Source organism: Pleurodeles waltl, chromosome 8 (genome assembly GCF_031143425.1).
Source record: "Pleurodeles waltl isolate 20211129_DDA chromosome 8, aPleWal1.hap1.20221129, whole genome shotgun sequence".
In the NCBI taxonomy this organism is placed as follows: Eukaryota; Metazoa; Chordata; class Amphibia; order Caudata; family Salamandridae; genus Pleurodeles; species Pleurodeles waltl.
The window spans coordinates 321,720,997-321,740,054 of NC_090447.1; the positions used below are offsets into that span (position 1 = coordinate 321,720,997).

At 42.2% G+C, this 19,058-nt stretch overlaps 1 protein-coding gene across 1 annotated transcript in view; it reads right to left on the reverse strand.

Moving 5' to 3' along the window:
* CCDC80 (coiled-coil domain containing 80) overlaps nucleotides 1-18,585 on the reverse strand; it is a 223,349-nt gene extending 204,764 nt beyond the window's left edge. Inside the window, exons 1-2 of the mRNA XM_069204179.1 lie at nucleotides 18,190-18,585; nucleotides 15,243-17,185 (exon numbers count right to left, since the gene is read on the reverse strand). Of these exons, the coding sequence (XP_069060280.1) occupies nucleotides 15,243-17,174 (1,932 nt within the window). The 5' untranslated portion in view covers nucleotides 17,175-17,185; nucleotides 18,190-18,585. The remainder of the gene's footprint in view (nucleotides 1-15,242; nucleotides 17,186-18,189) is intronic.
* Between the last annotated feature and the right edge of the window lie 473 nt (nucleotides 18,586-19,058).

Here is a 19,058-nt window from a genome sequence, read left to right on the forward strand (position 1 = left end):
TACCACACTGGTCACAAATATATTGGTTGAAATTGCAATGACTAATTTGCAACCGGTTCTTAGTACATCTGTGCTTTATTTCATGCTAGGCCCTTAAATTACAGCAGCAGCTGGTAGATCCAGCCAAGGCTCCAAACTCCTGCCACCTGACCCTGTCTCCTAGCTTCCGCTGCAGACCACACACCAACGTTTTGTTACATTCTTCACTCTCAGTATTCCACTCTCTGCATTTCAGACACCAGCTCAGACACACAATTTTGAACACTCAGGATACTACACTCCTCCATTTCTTACAAACAACAAAACAGAGAACTGCCACTCCCTCGCAAATAAGGTTGCTAATCCATTGTACATTGCAGGTTCTTATCACATCTTCTTTGCCAAAATGTTGTAGTTAGGGTGCAGGGTCTTCATACAGAAGTCTGGAGCCACTCAGGAAAGAGGTACGTTCTTTATTGCCTATTAGGCTTTTAGGTTATAGCAACAGCAGGTAGGTCCTTACAGGGATCCATCATCCCTCCAACAGTCCTATCTCCTAGCTTCCACTGCAGACCACACACCAACATTCCATTACATCATTCACTCTCAGCATTCCACTCAGAGCACTCAGACACCAGCTTAGACACACAGGGAGTCAGAACACACAGTATGCTACAAAATTAGATCCAGAATTACTTATTCTACTGGTAATTGCTTATTTATTAGCAGACCCTCAGTCCAACATGTAAAGTGTAAAGGGTAGGTTATTCGCTGTCTCCGAGTTAACGCCACTTGTACCCCCGGTATCATTATCTCTGGGCACTAATAATGAGAGACTTTGCATTTTTCCCACCACAAGCAATTTAGTTTGGTTCTGCTTGGACAGTCGGGTTCAAGGCTATATATCAAAACTACCCCAAAGCAGGTCTGGTCTTAGTTTTCCATTTTCAAAAGTCCTGTAGTACATATGTAGAGTTTGTATTTCAATCAAAAGATTTTCATTAAAGTTTTCTATTAACTATTAATAGTCTGCATAGAAATGTCTAGGGGAGAAGAGGAGTCACAATCTATGTGGTCTGGATTGGCTGGCCACTGCCTCGGTAGTATAATACCTCCTCCACATTCTCACTCACCGTCATCCACCTTACTTGCATATATATCCCACACAGTTCCCCCAACTCCACTATTTAGAGCCAAGGGATTGCTTGGAACAGTTCTTCCAAAGTGTTACATATCTAAGTGCACTTCTTGTAAGGAGGAGGGCGAGGAGACTGTACCTCAAAATACTACCCACACTCCTCTCAGGCGTCTAGAATAGTCCCCCTGTCAAATTACCTGCATCATATACCCAGAAACAATGATAAAACAGAAGTATAACCACGCCATGTGTACAGAAATGTAACAACCTTGGAACTACCTGCATCATAAGCAGTCTGAGGCAGTGACCCTGGGGAAACAGTATGATTACAGTAATGCCACCTACACACGTCATACAGAACCAGTGCAACAACAATATTAACTGCCCAAGAATACAGTCAGAACGATGAGCACAAGCAATTCTATCTGCATCAACTCTATGGAAAGAGGATAAAAGTACTAATTGACAACAGTGTGACATCTGTTCATGTGAAATGAATAAAAGTATTAATGCCAAAATTCAAAGTCCTTCAGGCCACTTCAGTATTTTATGGATAAAATGGCAAGGTATACCAGGAAAAACTGGCATATTTGCTAACTTCAAAAGTTAAAACATCTGTCCTCCAGATCACGCTATACTTGGCACAAAACTTTATGTACCACATTTCAACACAATGCGGTGTCAGGGGTGTAGCTTCAGGAAGGGTGTTTGGAGTGTTTCGCCCCCCACCCAATAAATGCATTTTTGGTTAAAAAAAAGTTGAGTATAGGTGCTTTCAGTCGGATATGCTGAGGTGTCTGTTGGATTTCATCAGGAGTTTTTACAGACAAAAAACAAACACATACTATCCCCCTCTCTGCTTTGAAAGTTTTAAAAACTGTTGCCTATTTTGCAAAATAGTGCATTTTCTTTCACATAGTACCCCTACAAATTCGCATTCATCTCCTTTTCCACTGCCCCCTTAGACACGCTCATGTGGACTGCTTGCAGTCATATAATGTATTTTGACATTAAAGGACAGTGTGATTGTTGGGACATCTGAAGCTCCCTCCGCCGCGCAGTCTTACTGAGCAAGCTACGCCTCTGCGTGACAGCGTTAGTGTTATGGGTCTGCAAAAACAGCTTAGTTCAGCATTATAAGTTCCTTCGCACAACACTTAGTAAAGCAGCGTGACATGGGCAACACTGCCTTAACTACATAACTGTGCTGTAGCACAATGAAGTGGTCTGTATGGCAATATCTGTTGGAAACCTGTAAACATAATATTTATTTTGTGATGTAAGAAGTCACAGAGTTCAATGTTCTCATCTCTTCCAACTCATGGATCCTGGGCTGAACCTACATACAAGTACCACCCTGATGCAATTTGTAGTTTTCACCGTGGAAAATGGTGCACAACTATTACTGCTGTTTTGTCTGGTTCAGCATTTATTGTCATAGACTTCAGTGAGGTCAATTCACCACCCCGCATACCATCTCATAAACTGTGCACTGCATTTGTTATGTTGGGCAACTTAACTTCTAACCAATATGCTTGAGTTAACTCGATATATTTCTGGCACACAGCAGAGCATTTAAACATCTGGTTTAAATAGAAACTGGGCAGCAAGGAGAAACAGAATTATAAGAATTAAAATAAATGAAAGCCATAAGGGGAACGGGATGCAGAGGGCATTGGAGAGAAAAAGTGAAGAATTAAATGGGGTTGTTTTTGAGAATGGGAAGGAGAGGAGGAAACTAAGGGATCGAAAATCAGAGATGCAGCGTGAAATTGAAAGGGGTAGATGAAATGAGAAAGAGGGAGAGAGAGAGATCACATCCCTAGTGGGGCAGGTTTTTGGGGTCTTCCCTAAACATTGCATCACTGACTACATCTTCAGGGTAGGGTATTCTGATCAACACACATTTAATTAATACCACACAAGTTCCCTGATTTATGGGATTCGTAAACGTGTTATTGACCGTGTTTGACATCCCAGTATTGGCTGCAACTGCTACAGACTAAACTGGAATAAGTAGACACACATATGTCATTATTATATCAGCATATTCATCGTTTAAAGCAGCTGTACCAATTGAACTCTGAAAAGGTGGCCGGTAACAATCAGCTAGCAAGTCTATCACTCTACACAGAGGGCCAAAGAGTGGAAGAGACTTCTTCAAGTATTTTTAGAAAAATGGGTGCAAACAGTAGTTTTTACAGTCCTATGTTACAATCAGATTGCAAAACAGTATTCATTTTACAGGCAGTTTTCAAAAGGGAACTATTTGTTTCTCTGAAGCATCAGTATCCGCACCATAGGCGAATGTCTTTGTCGCAGAACACTCTGAAAATATGTGAGTCATAAACTGTATGCCTGAAAAAATGCAAGTTTTAAATGTTGTTTGATAAGATATGCATATTTATTGTTTGCAAGCATTGTAATAAAATGATCAAATGCCAGTCTTTCAGAAATGTGGCTCAGTAAGGTCACTCATTTTGTGTTGATGCAACGCAAATATGCCTTGGCTGGTCGGTCTGACAGTGGTGAGTTGAAAACACAAAGCTATCCGAAAGCTAGCTGTACTCTGAAAAGATTCCTAGGCTGTCAGATGCCAGAAATTGTAAAAATTAGTTTGGCTGGAGTCTTATGAAAATTATTGATAAGCCCTTACCCATCGACCTAGGTGACATGCTTCATCATCGGGCTGTCACATACAGCCAGCGATTTTCTAAGGGGTGGTGGCCTGCCCTGTGCCAGGAGGCCCTTTGACAAAAAAAACGAGGTGACGGGTGGAAACAAAATGGTTCAAATCCCTGATAAAGGATGTTAGTGCCCTGATTCCTTCTAAGGATATTAAAATCAATAATGGCGGGATATCAGTGCCCTCACACCACAACCATGTGCAGCAGGGGGCATGGCGTGAACTGCCTCAGCAGCGACATTCGCATCGCTCTTGGCAAAACTGCACTTTGCTTCCGGAGCATTACACTTATGCTAAAAAATGTTTTTGCTTTCATTTATTTTCGTTCCATCTAACAGTGAAAGCCTAAGGCATTACCCCCACCTCATAGAATTACAGGCGCTGCTCAGCAGAGCAAAGAGTGATATGCAGCAGGGGTACCGGCCGAAGAAAAGGACGATATGCGGTAGAGGTGTGGCAGGGTTATGTGAACCGGGCAGCAGACAGTCATATGCACCACAGGGTCTCTTATTCTGTACCTCAAGGGATATACTGGTGATGCTCCAGAGAGGATAACTCCAATGCGGCAATTATGGAAGCACTGGGCTCGGTGCATTAGGGGGCACCAACTGGTGTGCATCTACTGAAAACGGTATTCTTTACAGCTTAGGGGCACAGAGCTGTGTGCAGGACTGGGGCACAGGACGATGTACACCGGGTCAGGAGGGGGGATATATTGATTAGCCCCATGTCTCATGTGGCACCTCCAGCCCGTCCTGGGTGTTTTTGGCCAGCAACACTTTGCATGATGGACCTTGAAATATATTTATAATGGTGAAATCAAAACATAATACCAGAATGCAAATGTCTATTCTTTGTTAGGTAAATGCTAGGAACTGTCTAAAGGTATCCTATATTACATGGTCAACTTGGAAGATATGTACATGTACAGGCAGAAGGATAATAAATAGGAAACATCTATTCTTCTTTATATGGAGAATACTATGACATGTTTCTGTCTTGCTGCTTTCAAATGTTATCTTTTTTTGGTGAGTTCCCGCAAAAAGTTATGTTCCAAATTCAGGTATCCGTTAAATGTGTTTCTCTTAACATGTCATTACCCATTTCGAAATGTGATAAGGATGTAGATATGTAAACTCAGATCCAGTGGCTAGGAACTGAACATCACACTGCTTTCAACCTGTCTCTGATTTTGCAACGTGACCTGTGTACTACTAGGTCACGTTGAAAAATCTCCAATGACGTGGTTGCAGAATGATCTGCATAGTTAATATTTATTAGGCGGGTCGCTATTCGTGACCCCTGTAGTAGGCAACACAATCAATGATAAGGACCTCGAAAAAACAGCAAACTACCATCCCTGTGTGTTTGCATCCCCAAAAGGAAACTTTTTTTTATAAAGCAACCAGGTGTATCTTAAAGGAACTTTAGCTGCATAAAAAAAATATATGTTTCCTGTTTGGGATCACATTCGAATGTGTCATTAAGTCAATGACTGCAAATGCAATTGCAGTTGCAAACCATTAATACATCTTATTGCAGTTCTCATCAGAAAGGAATGCCTCATTTTCGACTATAGGAGCGTTTTTTCTAAATGGAAAATAATGCCCAATTGAGACATGGCTTAGTTGGTCTGACTAGGCCTCAGTAAGTTTGCATTGACATATATTCAGCTTTACAGAAAGAAATGGCCAGTTTTAGTTTGTATGAACAAGTGCTTGAACATGCAGGTGTATGTGTGCTTTTCCATTTTAGAAAATCAGCGAAATATGAGACTCAGTCATATTAGCTGTATAAGTAAATCATATTAATGTGTGTTCCTAAAGAGGAATCCGTGCCTAGGTTGTCTTTCAAATGTCCTTTGCTTTGGCTATTGTTTTTCTTATATAAATTGTCATGTAATTTCCTATGCACCTCATTCATTAACATGCAGTAAAGTTAGTGTTTCTAGATGTATCTTATTAAACTTATTTTATGTACTACAATATGTAATTGTCTATGTCTTGTAACATTGCTATTCCAACCCTATCAGACCATTGAAAGTAACTAAATGAGTGTGGCTTTTCGGTGTAAAACCATATCAAAGTTGATGTTTTGGGGATTTGTGCCATACTTTCACTGTCTTTAATATAACGGGACTGTTTACTTACTTTACATTTAGTTTTTTTCTGTGAAGACTCTATGTTAATCTGTTATTTGTTTTAAATTTAGAGCTTTTGAGGCACTCTATGGAGGCAGTTCTCTTGCTAAACTATATTTGATGGGAGCTGCTTACTTTGGAGGATTACCTTATGTTGGCCACTCTTTCATTATTTTGGTGCACTATTGACAGATGTATTGCTAATTCATAACTAGTATTTTCTTTCTTAATGATGTCAATTGTAAATAAACCTTTTTAGGTTTACTTTGAATCTTGTTTTCTGAAGGTTTTCTATATTGGCTTTGGGCTCAGTATTACGAAGATTCACACAGTCTTAAGAAGACTCATAGAGTCCCAATCATGTGTGTTTACCCTCGTAATTATTTTAATTTGAGCTTTCACATGCCCCTTCTGACTGTGATATGGGATGATTTCGTAACCCTATTTTGAAATTCAGAAAGGTTTTACCAGTCTGCATAATGTCTTTAGCATTATCCAAGAACCCATTGTGTGGATGCAAACTATTTGCAACCACAAAATGGCTTTGTCCATCAGGCCCTTTGTTTGGTATGTTACTTAAGTGTATATGGTGCTCTTCGTAAAACATATTTGTGAAAAGTTTCTACAGTGCATTGACTCTGAAATGCTGACTGTTATTTTCCAATAGTTTGACTATTGTTTACTTTTCAATACAATTAACTCTGTGTAATGGGCAACTGTCTCCTGCACAGTAACTTTCTGTTTAGGTCTAACCACAAAGGTGACAGCCCCCTCTTTGGGCAAGAGCATGGCTACACATGCATATGGCAAGTAATATCAAATTGCTACATTTGAAACAGTTGCTGTCAAAACATATTTTACTTTTTACAAGCACCGAACTGATGCAAACAACAAATATTGTTTGAACAATATGTTGGAGACCTCTACTGCATTCCTGAAGCACAAAGCCTGCAGTTCATCTAAAATCAAAGTCAGCAATTCTGCTTGCAACACGAGGTGTATCTTAATTATATTTCTCTGCAAGGAATTGACATATGAATGTCAAGAGCATCATTTTTAAAATTTAACTTACAAAACACTGCATGCATTACATTTATTTCACATGGGAGTGAATGGAATACACTGGTATATTTGCCTTTTTTGACACAAATGACCCCTACTAATCCACAATGATCGGCTCTGCCTCGCCAGAATATATAAATTTACAGATTATTTAAGCAAAAGTCAAAGGACAGAACAGGGTTGTTTTTCTTGTACAGATGCATGAAAATAGACACATATTTCTTTCTACTAAGGAAAGTGACAGCAATCCAATACACAAACAGAAACAACACAAAACATTTTAAAGTCCTAGGTAGCAATACGTCTAGTCAACAGCGGACTAGCCACTCTGGACATCAGAGTATTTTTAGGTAGACTGAGCACATGAAAGCTTCTTTCACAGATGCTGACACACAATCAGCTGTGAAAGAGAAGTGCTGCCATCACCCTAGCTTTTTTGAAAATGTGTGGAGCCTGAACACAAGTGAAAATACTTGTCTGCTCTATTAACCTGCTTCCCAGTGGTGTCTCAGAAGGCCTCATGCTCACGTACATTACTCATTGGAAGCTACATGGTGAATGGCCATAAATTGCAGGCCTGCTCTGTCAGTCCTACTGAAATTTATGTGTTTGCCCTGTGTTGAGAAAAGGTAAGCCCTTGTTACTCTGTGAACATGCTCCAGCACTGTGGTGATCACCGCGTTGTGGACCACACCACAGGAGCCAAAAGCAGATTATGCAGAGGAAGCACAGCTTCGTCTAGGCCAGTACGGTTGGCAGGTAAGAAGTCTTTTTGTGGGCGGGGATGGAGGACAAAGAGAGAGATAGTGTGTATAGATGTATGTGTACCTAAGAGTATACATACATTTGTGCTTACAGCCTTGGAATAAGTTGTTTTTTCAAAGGCATGTTGTGGTGGTCATGGCATAATTTGTCACATTTGGCATATTGCCACATTTCAACATTATGGTGACCCTTACACACAGTGATGTTCAGTTGCATCTTATGGACATAACGGTGATCCTCGGTTGTGGGCATTCTAGGTTTGTGATTATGATAGGCTTTCCATAAACCGCATCTGTTTGCTATATTATGGAACCCTATTGAAAGGAGTTTTATGATCCATGGAACGTGGTGCTTACCAAAGGCTTCTTATGTGGGATCCTGTGGTAGGGTGGGCATCCTTGACATTTGGTAGCCACCATTTGCAAATAATGAAGATCTCTTTCCTTTGTCTGTGAAGCATGGGCATACTCGAGGCATATTTTGTCTCATGGACTCCAGGCATGTGGACAACCTCACCTTTATTACAAATTTGCACAACTAACATTCTCATGAGGTATGGACTACCTGACCCAAAAGTAAAGTAGTGGAAACATAGAGGGGCTGGTAGACTTCTCCAACGAGCAACTTGTGAGCCACTGGTCGCTCTCCAGGTATCAGTGAGTAGCTCGCCTGGTTACGGCCCAGCCTTCTAAATTAGAAGATTTTTCCTTGGTTGAATTATTATATGTATTACAAAACTGAGAGTGTGTATTCAAGATTAGTATGTGTGTCTTTTCAGATCTCATAAGCTGATGTTTTGCACAAATAAAAAAAGTGGCTGAATTTCTCAAATGTATTCAAAGCTGAAATTTGAGTGGTAAGTCATGTGGTGTTGGGAAAATGTATAACTGGTATTACCTTGATGCCAAGGGCTTTGCAGCTATGTAGAACTAATGTAGAGACATCCCAAACTTGCAAAGTCCTTTTTTACATTACTGCTCGCAACTATGCTTGATCCACTGCGGTGATCACTGCTGACAGTCTAGTAGATGGTGGCTACTAAAATAATATTGCCTGATGAGGTCACTATTACTACACTCATTAGTAGCTTAATGTTAAATGCTGTACCTCATCCTAGGTTAGGCCAGACTTCAAAAGTAATGGCAAGGAGGTAAACCCAATCATAATTCTGGTTTATTTATAGCTTTGAATATACATTCAAAATAAAATATGGGGAAGCAGAAGTAATGTGAGTGTGTGTGTATGTGTGTATATGTGTGTGTGAGGGTTGTGTATGTGTATGTGTGTCCGTGTGAATGTGTATGAATGAAAGAGAAAGAGAAAGACAAGGAAACAATGCAGGAGGAGAAGAGAAAAGAGAAAATAGGGGAAGGGGGAAAGAATGACAAAAGACTGAGATAGAGGCAGAGAGTGAGGGAGATGGAGAGGGAGACAGAGAGGAAGAGAAAGGTTGAGTGCAAGACAGAGAGACAAAAAAAGAAAACGAGATAGTGTGATATGATTAAAAGAGGGTGTAGAGTGTGCAAAGAGAACTCGAGAGAGAGGAAGAAAAAAAAATAAGACAGAGAGAGACAGAGTCTGCAAGAAAGATGGAAGAGGAGAGGGGAAGGGGAGAGAAAGGAGGGAGTATAAAAAAGTGCGAATAAGAGGAGAAATGGAGGAGAGAGCTACAGAGAAAGAGGAAGAAAGAGATTCAGAAAGATGGAGCCAGGGAGAAAAATGACAGAGGCTTGAGAGTGTGAGAGGGAGAAATGCAAGCTACTAACAGGGATAAAAGCAAGAGGAGTGAAAGGGGAATTTTTCTGAAAGTAGAAAAGTACAAGAGAAATAAAAATATAAAGTGCATTGGAAATGATAGAATGGAAAGAAGAGATAAAGTCATATTGAAAGACAGCCTGAAAATATTGTGGGAGACAGGAGAATGGAGAAATATAACTAAAAATAAAGAGGGAAAGAAAGATCAAAAGACTTTCAGAGTGGTTTATGACTATGCTACTGCTTGCGGTGTTTCGGATGGCTTGGTACTATTATATTGTAACCAGAATAACATCAGCCAGAAATATTGTGTCCTTAACATCCTTTACAAAAAAATCGCCCCAATGGAGTTATTAATAGAAAAAATACAACTAAGGGGCAATAGTTATTATACATGACATTTAGGGCAAGATATTTCTGCCAGATAATATTTTGCTAACAATATTCTTATGTACAAACTTTTGGACCCTTCACTGGGCTTTTAGTCACTGTTGAAGGACGAGGGTAGAGAATGGGGAGTGCAGCCGATGGGCATAGGGCAGGGTATCAGTGTAGACATGGAAAGTGGAGGAGGACTGAATGGATTCTTGAGAGGCCTTTAAGGCCTGGAGTGACCAGGCATGGGGAGACAGAAGTAGGGGCATACTTTAAAGTGTAAGGGTGTTCAGGTGAGTGGCATAGGCAAAGATGCTGAGTGTAAGGGAGTAAAAAAATAATAAGTAAAGATGCGTTATGTTGGTTCTTGCAACCCAAACTCGTACAGCTGGCTTGGCTCTAGGCATTTCCCTAAGGAGTAAACCTTTAAACCCAGGGAGAGGGAGGTGAGACTGGTGCATAACTCAGGGGATGTTACAGAGAGGAATCAAGGCCTGTCAGTGAGGTGGGAGTCAAGGAGGACAAACGGACAGTGTCAGGCGTGATAGAAAGACTTTGTAGATGCTACGTTAAGCCCCCTCTCCGTCACATGCTCCACAGATGACCCGTCCCTGACCTAGTCCATAAATGTTACAGCCGGACACAATCTGAAGAGACAGTCGGGGGTGGGTGTCTCGGGTGAAGGGGTAAGTTGAGGAGCTGGGCTGCAGCTGTATATGACTAAGTTAGGATGTTTGTTATTTGCTATTCACAATTCACAACATATAGTTCTGTAGTGCGCCATTAAATAATGTACATTTCAACAGGCAAAGGAAAATGAACCAATCAGTTACACAGGAAGTGGTGAAAAACCCAATAAGACACATCTTTTTCGTTGATACTGGAATCTTTTGGGGCTACGGATCAAAAACCTGCGGATAAGTGTTTCTGATTCATGATTAACAGCTCTGACCCCTCGTAGTAGCAGTGACGGAAAAGCATTGCGTGAGGTGGAAAATGTGTTGCTGAATTAGCATACTCCTTAGTCTTCTAACTCTGGCTGCAAGTAAACGTTTTCCCAAGGCGCCCTTCTTTTAAGAGCCCACACGGTAACACGTCAGATTTTCAGAACGGAAAGGGCTCATTGAGAAAAAGTGTGCACTACTTTACAACACATATCTCATTAGTAAGTGAGAATTACTCAGAAAGAACTTTTAATACCAGGCGTTTCTCTCAGCGTGTTACTCCTACTATCAACCTTGAGAGGATAACAATCTGAGCCTCCTAGCCTAGAATGGAAATTGTGAGTAACATTTTACACACAGATCTCCATGCAGAAGACGTGCGAAGCTTCAGAGCTATTTTAACACCGAGAACTAAAGTTTACATTCATTTGTATTCTGGCATCTGCTTCAGATTTCATGGAGATTATGTTGACTCTGAGCTGTGCACCAGCCCCTCTCCAGCACACAGCTCAAAAATGTGCTTCCAGCTGGGACCACCCTATGAGTTTCATGTGTGATGATGAAGTACCCATCCCCAGAGCGCTCCTGTTGTGCGGGCTATATATGTTTCAATAAAGAACATGTTATACTCCACATCACAGCTAAGATGTTACTACACATTAGAACACCTACATTCAGCTAGGGACCCAATGCCCGCTCCTGTAGAAGAACTGAGGACAATAAAATGAGGCAGGCAATTTTCCAATGACAGACAGCCGGGGAGCTCTCCGCTAGATTAATGAATTTTTGCTAATTAAATTTTGACTGACTATAATGGCTAGCATACCTCAGTCATCCACATAGATACTGTCTAGAAGTGAGGCACCCCGTCAGATGTACCTGCCAGTATTTGTACTCTGTACTGTAAAGAACGAAATGTCAAAATCTCAAATCAAGGGGCACATTTACAAAGAAGTGATGCAGCACAGCAACCAATGTTGCTGCATTGCTTCAATGGGAGAGATCATAAAAGAGCCATATTGGCTAAGATATGGCCCTGTTTCTCTCTCTTGCTGCGCTGGCGCACTTTTGGCTGCCTTGCTATGCATACGCACGCACACACACACCACACACACGCACACACACATTTGCACCATATGCAAGGATGTGTGAATGATGTCCAGCCTAGGTTTTGTACTGCAAGGTTACCATTGTAGTACAAAATACCAAAATAGTATGCTTAGGCATACTTTAAAACGTTTCTAAGTTTGTATGTGTGCTGTAGAATACAACTCAAATATAAAGTTGCAGATGTTGGTAGAGAAGATTTTACTTCAATGTTATGCCTGCTCCGACTAGGCATAATTGTTTTACCGGCCTAACAATGTTGTTAGATAAGGAGTTGCGCCAAAACCCATATGTGGTTGCATGGGAGCGGCCGTGGACCAAGTGCCCCCTTGATACAAAGTAAAACATTTTCTCTTCCACCAAAAGGGGGACTTTCAATTCAAGCTTCTCTCTCTCAACTTTAATCTCTAGCCAGAGCATTCTCCTTTAAAGAACCTCCTCTTTCATTGAGATTTATGCCCCTCTCAAGCAATATAGTTCTTCCAATTCAAAACGTTCATTGTACCTCATAACCATTTGTTTTACAATGATTCTAAACTCTAAAGCTGCAAAGTCACTCGTTACACTACTCTCTGCGTGTTCTTGTTTGATTCCTACCATGGTAATCCACCAACTGAAGTTGTTTCACTTAAGGGGTGAAGGTGCTCCTGTCCTCTGTATCCATGTCTAACATGTAAAACCACCTTCAGCCAAAATAGTATGTAAAACCACCTTCAGCGGAACACACTGTTATGTTATGTTATTTTATGATCATTTCTAACCTTTATATGGCATCTGAGCACTTTTAAGCCTGGCACCCTTTCCACATGGTTACAGAATTATCATCAAAAGGAGTCAAGGTGGTCCGGAATCAATATATTCTGTTACCAAGGATTATTTAGTCAAATGTATTATTTATTAATGGTTTCTTTTTGTTAATTAGAAGAATAAAGGGGCATATTTATATTCTGTTGGCGCCGGATTTGCGCCATTTTATTTTTAGCAAATTTGGCGCAAACTTAACTCCATATTTATATTTTGGCGCTAGGAGTTAGAGTAATTTTTTTACTGTGGAAACCTACCTTGTGTTAATGACATGCAAGGTAGGTGTTCCCAGGCAAAAAATGACTCAAAGGCATTTGCGCCTTATTTATACTCCCGTGCAAAAACGGGAGGGCCTTAAAAAATAACTCTAAACCGGTATAGAGCCATTTTTTAATGCCTCGGTCAGGGCCGGCATTAAGGGACCTGTGGGCTCATTTCCATGGTCTCTGACCATGGAAGAAGTCCACAGGTGCCCTTCCCTGCCCCCAGGGACAACCCCTGCCACCCTCGCCCACCCCTGAAGGACACCCATGGATGGGGGGGACCCATCTACGGTAAGTAGAGGTAAGTATTTTTTTTATTTACGTAAAAGTGTTTCCATGGGGGTTTTGCGTCAAAAAATGATGCTAGTCAGGTTAGAGTCAATATTTTTTACTCTAACCTGACTTGCACCATTCTTTGATGCACAACCCCCAGTCTTCCATACGCCTCCGCTGCCCAGTTAGCGTCATTTATTTTGACGTTAACCAGGCCGCAACGCCGGCTACCGTTACTATTCCATAAATATGACGCACGGCTGGCGCGTTGGAATAGCCGTAGCTTGCGTTATACTTTTTGACGCAAATCTACGCTAGCGCAGATTTGTGTCAAAAAGTATAAATATGGGCCAAAGTGTGCCTGATCCTGAAGCACTTTATAGAAGGTTACTCAGAATCATCAAAGGAGTGAATATTCTTCATAAACTGTGTGGACTAGCATCTCCAGGGTGCTTTGTGAGCCCTAACTCACCACATCTAAACTAGGCAGGCAGGCACAGGCTCCCAGCCAGAAGTGCGCCAATCCAGATGCTGCTTAAAGCAGTGTCAGGATTGGCCGAGAGCCTGTGCAGGCTCTCTCCAACTGTGTTGCCGGGATGGAGACAGCCTACTGCGCATGTGTGTTTGGCGCTGAGCACTCTACCCCAGGGCACGTCACTACGTGGCCCTGCCTCTTTCCCCAAAAAACAATCATTAATACAGTTTTTGATTGTTTTTTGGGAAAAGGATTGCAGCTGCCGCTGCTGGCGGGGCCACAAAACTCTTATGTCACTATGGAGGAGAAACCCCTGCTTAGAACTCACTTTCAAAAAACACCCAAAAGTCTGCTGAGTATGCATAGGTATATCCTGCACACCGTGCATAGCTGTTAGCCATTAGCATTCACCTTTGACTTCAACCAGGAAGGCCCATTCTTTTACATCAAGTATTCCAAGCAAAGGATTACATATTGCTGGATTATTGTACAGGGAAATATTATTTCTTCGATGGATTATGTGGCCCTTCTGCCTCACAAGATAGCCTGTTATACCCATGTGGGTGGTGTGAGGACGAGGCAGAAAGGTCACTGGCCAGTTGAGGCACATCAACATTGTACTCAAATTACATCATCAGGCATGGACTGAGATTCGGTAGTGTAAGGGGACATACACCCCTCAGACAGAAATAGCCTGATGCTGATTTATGAAATCCAGCTGTGAGTTCCATGGAGTACCGGAATCTCAACAAAGTGCTAAGCAGTTTGTATAGGAGGAATATATTTAGTTACAATATTTTAATTATAGGACGTCATCTATTGGAATCCCTTCCTTTAGAAGCTCAAGTAACAATGTTTACATTCATCAGTTCCACTAAAACCTAGAACTCTCTGTGAGCCTTTCTAGCAATCCAACCTCCTGGTAAATATCAGTTTGATGTTTTAGTGCTGCCTATAAACGTTCCAGTGGTGACACCAAACGTGAGTGTTTTGCACATTTGTGACCACCATAACAAACGATTCCCTACACTGTTTTCCTTAGAGTATGCCTATTTGCTCAGAAGAAGGGTGCCACTCCTGGCATTATATATGGCCTGATTACGACTTCGTTGGAGGGGGTTACTCCGTTCCAAATGTGACGGGTATCCCGCCCGCCGTATTAAGAGTTCCATAGGATATAATGGACTCGTAATTCGGAGGGTGGGATATCCGTCACATTTGGGACAGAGTAATCCCCTCCGCCGAAGTCATAATCAGGCCCATAGTTTCCTAAATCAGATTTACAAACAAATCAGAGAATAAAAGGCCCGTTTTGAATTATTCAGGACTCTTCCCTGTTCATTTTTTCAGTGTGGAAGAACACTGCCAAAAATGTGTATGTTATTAATTAGAAGTTCAGGTTTTAATGTATTTTTTAAGTGATACTTGACTATAAACATCAACACATACTAAAACAATTTAAAAAATCATACTAACCAGCAGCCTTCTTTTGCCTTCAAAATAATCTAGGAATGTTGCCAGTGATCTTTTGGGATTTTGGACAAAGGGTTTAACTGCAGGTTTTATAAATTCCTCATTCTCGCTTTTGTTTGGCTTTTTGTTTTTCTTGCTGCGATCTTTCTCTGGTTTGGCCTTCTTTTCAGCTTTTTCTTTTTTGGCAACCTTTTCGTTTCTTGTGAGTTTCTCTTGTTTTTCGAGTTTCTTTTTCTTTTTTTCAGCCTTGTCTGATTTCTCCAGCTTTTTCTGCTCTTTTGCCTTTTTGGGCGGGACATTTGGCACATTAACTTCCTCTTCCAACTTGGCTGTGGGTTTCCCTGTGTTATATTTATCGTCATATTCATTGGATAGTATTTTTTCAGTTGCCTTTTTCTTTGGTGCCTTGGGCTTGGGCAGCTTGGGCTGACTGGGAACCGGTCGTGAGTCTCTGGCACTGCCAGTCTTTTTATCTGTCCGGTTATCCACAAACTGGAATGAGGTTGCTTTGGTGTAAAGGTACGCTGTTGTGGTTGGGACAGTAGGAGAGTGTGTGTAGGTACCATAACTAGATTCTTTTCTTGGTTTGTTTGGTATTGCTGCATGCTGTCTTTCTTTGCGCTTGTTCGTCCTTACTGAAGTATAGGAGCTGTCTGTGGTTATTCCTCTGGTTGTAACCTCCGCAGTTGTGGGAAGCCTCTGAATTTCAAATGTGCTGTGCGCCTTTGTGGTCCAAACGCGCTGAGTGGTGGGTGGTGCTGTTGTGGTTGTGGTTGCTGGAGGTCTTGTTGCAATGGTTACTACTCTGGTTGTAGCCCTAGTAGTTGTGGTGGTCACCGGAGGAAGGGTTGTAGGAACTGTTGTTGCCCTGGTGGTGGGTGGTGGTGGGGGAGGAGCCGTTGTAACTAACTTTCTTGTAGTCTTTACCTGAACTTCTCGTGTTGGTTGAACATTATGATTCTTTCTGGCCTCTTCCTTCTTAAAAGGAACCTTTGTAATATCGCTGCTCTGTGTGGGTTTTCCAGGTTGGGTGCCTCCATCTTCACTCACCTGTCCTTCTACTCCAGCTGCCTTGCATTTTTGTACAAACCCTTTTTGCCTGAGCTTCTCTATCTTTCTTATTGGGCTTTGGTCAACCACCTCATAGAGGGCTTCCAGCCTCACTGGATAGGGGTACTTTTCTTCTACTTGCAGAGTCTTTTTCAGGAGCACCATGCCAAACTTGCCCTTTTCGAGCTTGAAGGAGCTCATAAGTTTTGGGATAAAACTTGGATCTAGTGGCTGCTCCAAGATCTTTCCCTCATTGGTGATCCGCCTTACTTTCCCACCTTCCTCACCTTCTTGATGGAACAGCACAATCTGCTGGATGTGCCTCTCAGCCAGTTCGCAGTATACGTCGTCTTTGAGAAGGGTCATCATGAGGCGATAATAGCCATCGGAGGCATGAGGGGCAGAGATAATCCAAACTCTATTTTTACCTGCAAAACTGGCGAGGATGTTAGGGGAGCTTGACCCGGAAGGAAAGCGTACCATTCTGGATCGTGCTGCTGTGCTGTCATCCTTTAGCAGCTGTGACGTCTGTACAGCTGGCTTTTGCACCTGGCTGTTTTGGACCCTGAGACTACCCACATGCACCATTGTATCAGCTGGCCGTGAAGTGGGCTGAGGATTCCTGCGTCGTACCAGAACTTTTCTCCTCCCAGTGACTGGAAGTTCTTGATTTAATGTAGAGTGGTGTTCCTGTCTGTGAGGCGGCTGGGGTGACCGTAACCTCCTCAGAGTAGGCCCTGTTCTTCTGTCCCTTTGAGATGGGCCAGAGGGCTGTTTCCGGAGTTCATGGCTCCTTCTGTCGGTTTGCCCATCCACCCTCTCTGATCCACACACCGCCCAAGCGGCCAGCAGCACAGCCAGGTTGAATAACATCACCCAGTTCATGATGTAAGTCACTGGAGATAAAGAAAAGACAGATAATGGGTATCTAGAGGGAAGCAGGGAAGTTGACATTCTAATGTGCATTATACTCAGAAAAAGTTGTCAAAATGTTATCAGCAAACAGTAACAACACAAAATCAGAACGTTTTACACTATCCAAATTACGAAACAATTAGGGTTTTAGCAATAAAAGAATTAATGTTTTCAAAAACAAGTGTAAGGATATCATAGAAAGCACAGCCAAAAACACCTCGCAGGTGCTCCAAGGCTAAACAGAAAGTGTCTAGTTATTTTGGATGGCGCCAAACCTAGTTTGTAGCCAGTTTCTACGCGCTCGTAATCTTGGCAGTCGAACCAAGTGAGGCCCGGCAATACACTGTGATTTGGCCAGGATCAAGCCATTTTTACTTAGTGCGGCAGCTGGGATTTAAAACCCAGTCCTGTAGATCTTAACGTCATCAATTAAATCATTAGAGCACGTCTCCTCCCAACATGTACATCATGATGAACACGCGGCAGAGTTTTTTTTTTTTTTAAATGACATCATACATAGACTAAACATTTTTTCAGTATATTATACTCCCGAGTCCCGAATCCTGCAAAGCCGTACACATTTTTAAAATAGTTTAACTTTATGGCAAGGCAAGGGTCTTAAAATCCACACACATGCATCAAAGAATAATAAACTATGACATGTTTTAGCACAATATAAGTGATTTGTTTTATAGAGCAAGTAAAATCATGGGCAGGTGGGATGGATAACCTGTGTGAATGCCCTCCCTGTTTTGACAGAAAAGGGTACTGGAGACAAAGAGTGTTGGCCAGGATCACACCACATGAACAAGCCGTGAAGCCAGGACTCGATTTCACCTCTCCATGATTTATCCCAGTACACATTTTTGCCACTACTTCTCTATAATATAAACGTAGCCGTTCCACTGTACGGACACGTTGCCATCCTACCATGTGGGGAACATGATAAACATGTACCATGACTTTTCTGTAACACTCTGTTTACCTTCACTCCGACGAGTTTTGCTATCAGTTAGACTCCCATTTCCTCTCCTCTGGAAAGTCAGCTGTTTTTAAATGTGCCTTTTCTCGCAGCCCATCGTCCGTCTTCTTATTCCCCGTCGCCCCTTTGCTCCTTTGTGTGACCAAGGCGCCGGAATTAATATATTTCCCAGACCGAGGAGAGTCCGGGCACCGAGGCGGCTGCGGAATGTTCCTCTCGTCTCCGCTAACACGCTTTTATTCTTCGCTTTCTTTGACTTAGTCCTCCCTCCGCTCTGGATCTTGTCCCAGAAGTATTCAGGATACCCTCAGCTCCTAGAGCCCAGCGCGTTTGCGACTACCGCTGGATACCAGAGGAAAACTTCTCAAAGAATTTAGCAGCTCAGCAAACAGCGCCTCCTTCCCCACACCGAGGGAGGGCGGGGGATGACGTTTCGGAGAAGCTGAACCGCTATACATCATCATAAATCACTTTAGGGGGAAAACGGGATAACGGGGGTGTAACCCTTCCAGCCTTTAAATGTATTTTACCGAGCCGCATTATATCGCATAACACTGCCCCCTGCAACACCCCTCCCTCCGTCCACACAAAAAACACTTTTTTTTTTTTTACTGAACGGCTAATTTCAACAGTCCAATTCATCAGCACCAAAACCTCTTCCAAAGTAGAGTGTATATGGTACCGCGCTAATGAAAACTAGCAAGGGGGCACTGCACCGGCTCTGAACGGCGAAATACGAAACGGCAGAGCTGACGTGACGTCTTAGGGATACCGAGAGGACACGTTCTGTTTTTCTATTGCTTAAGTGGACCAGTTTCTCACCAAGAGAGATGAGAGAGGGTTGAAGGAGAAATGGGCGTGATATTTTCCGA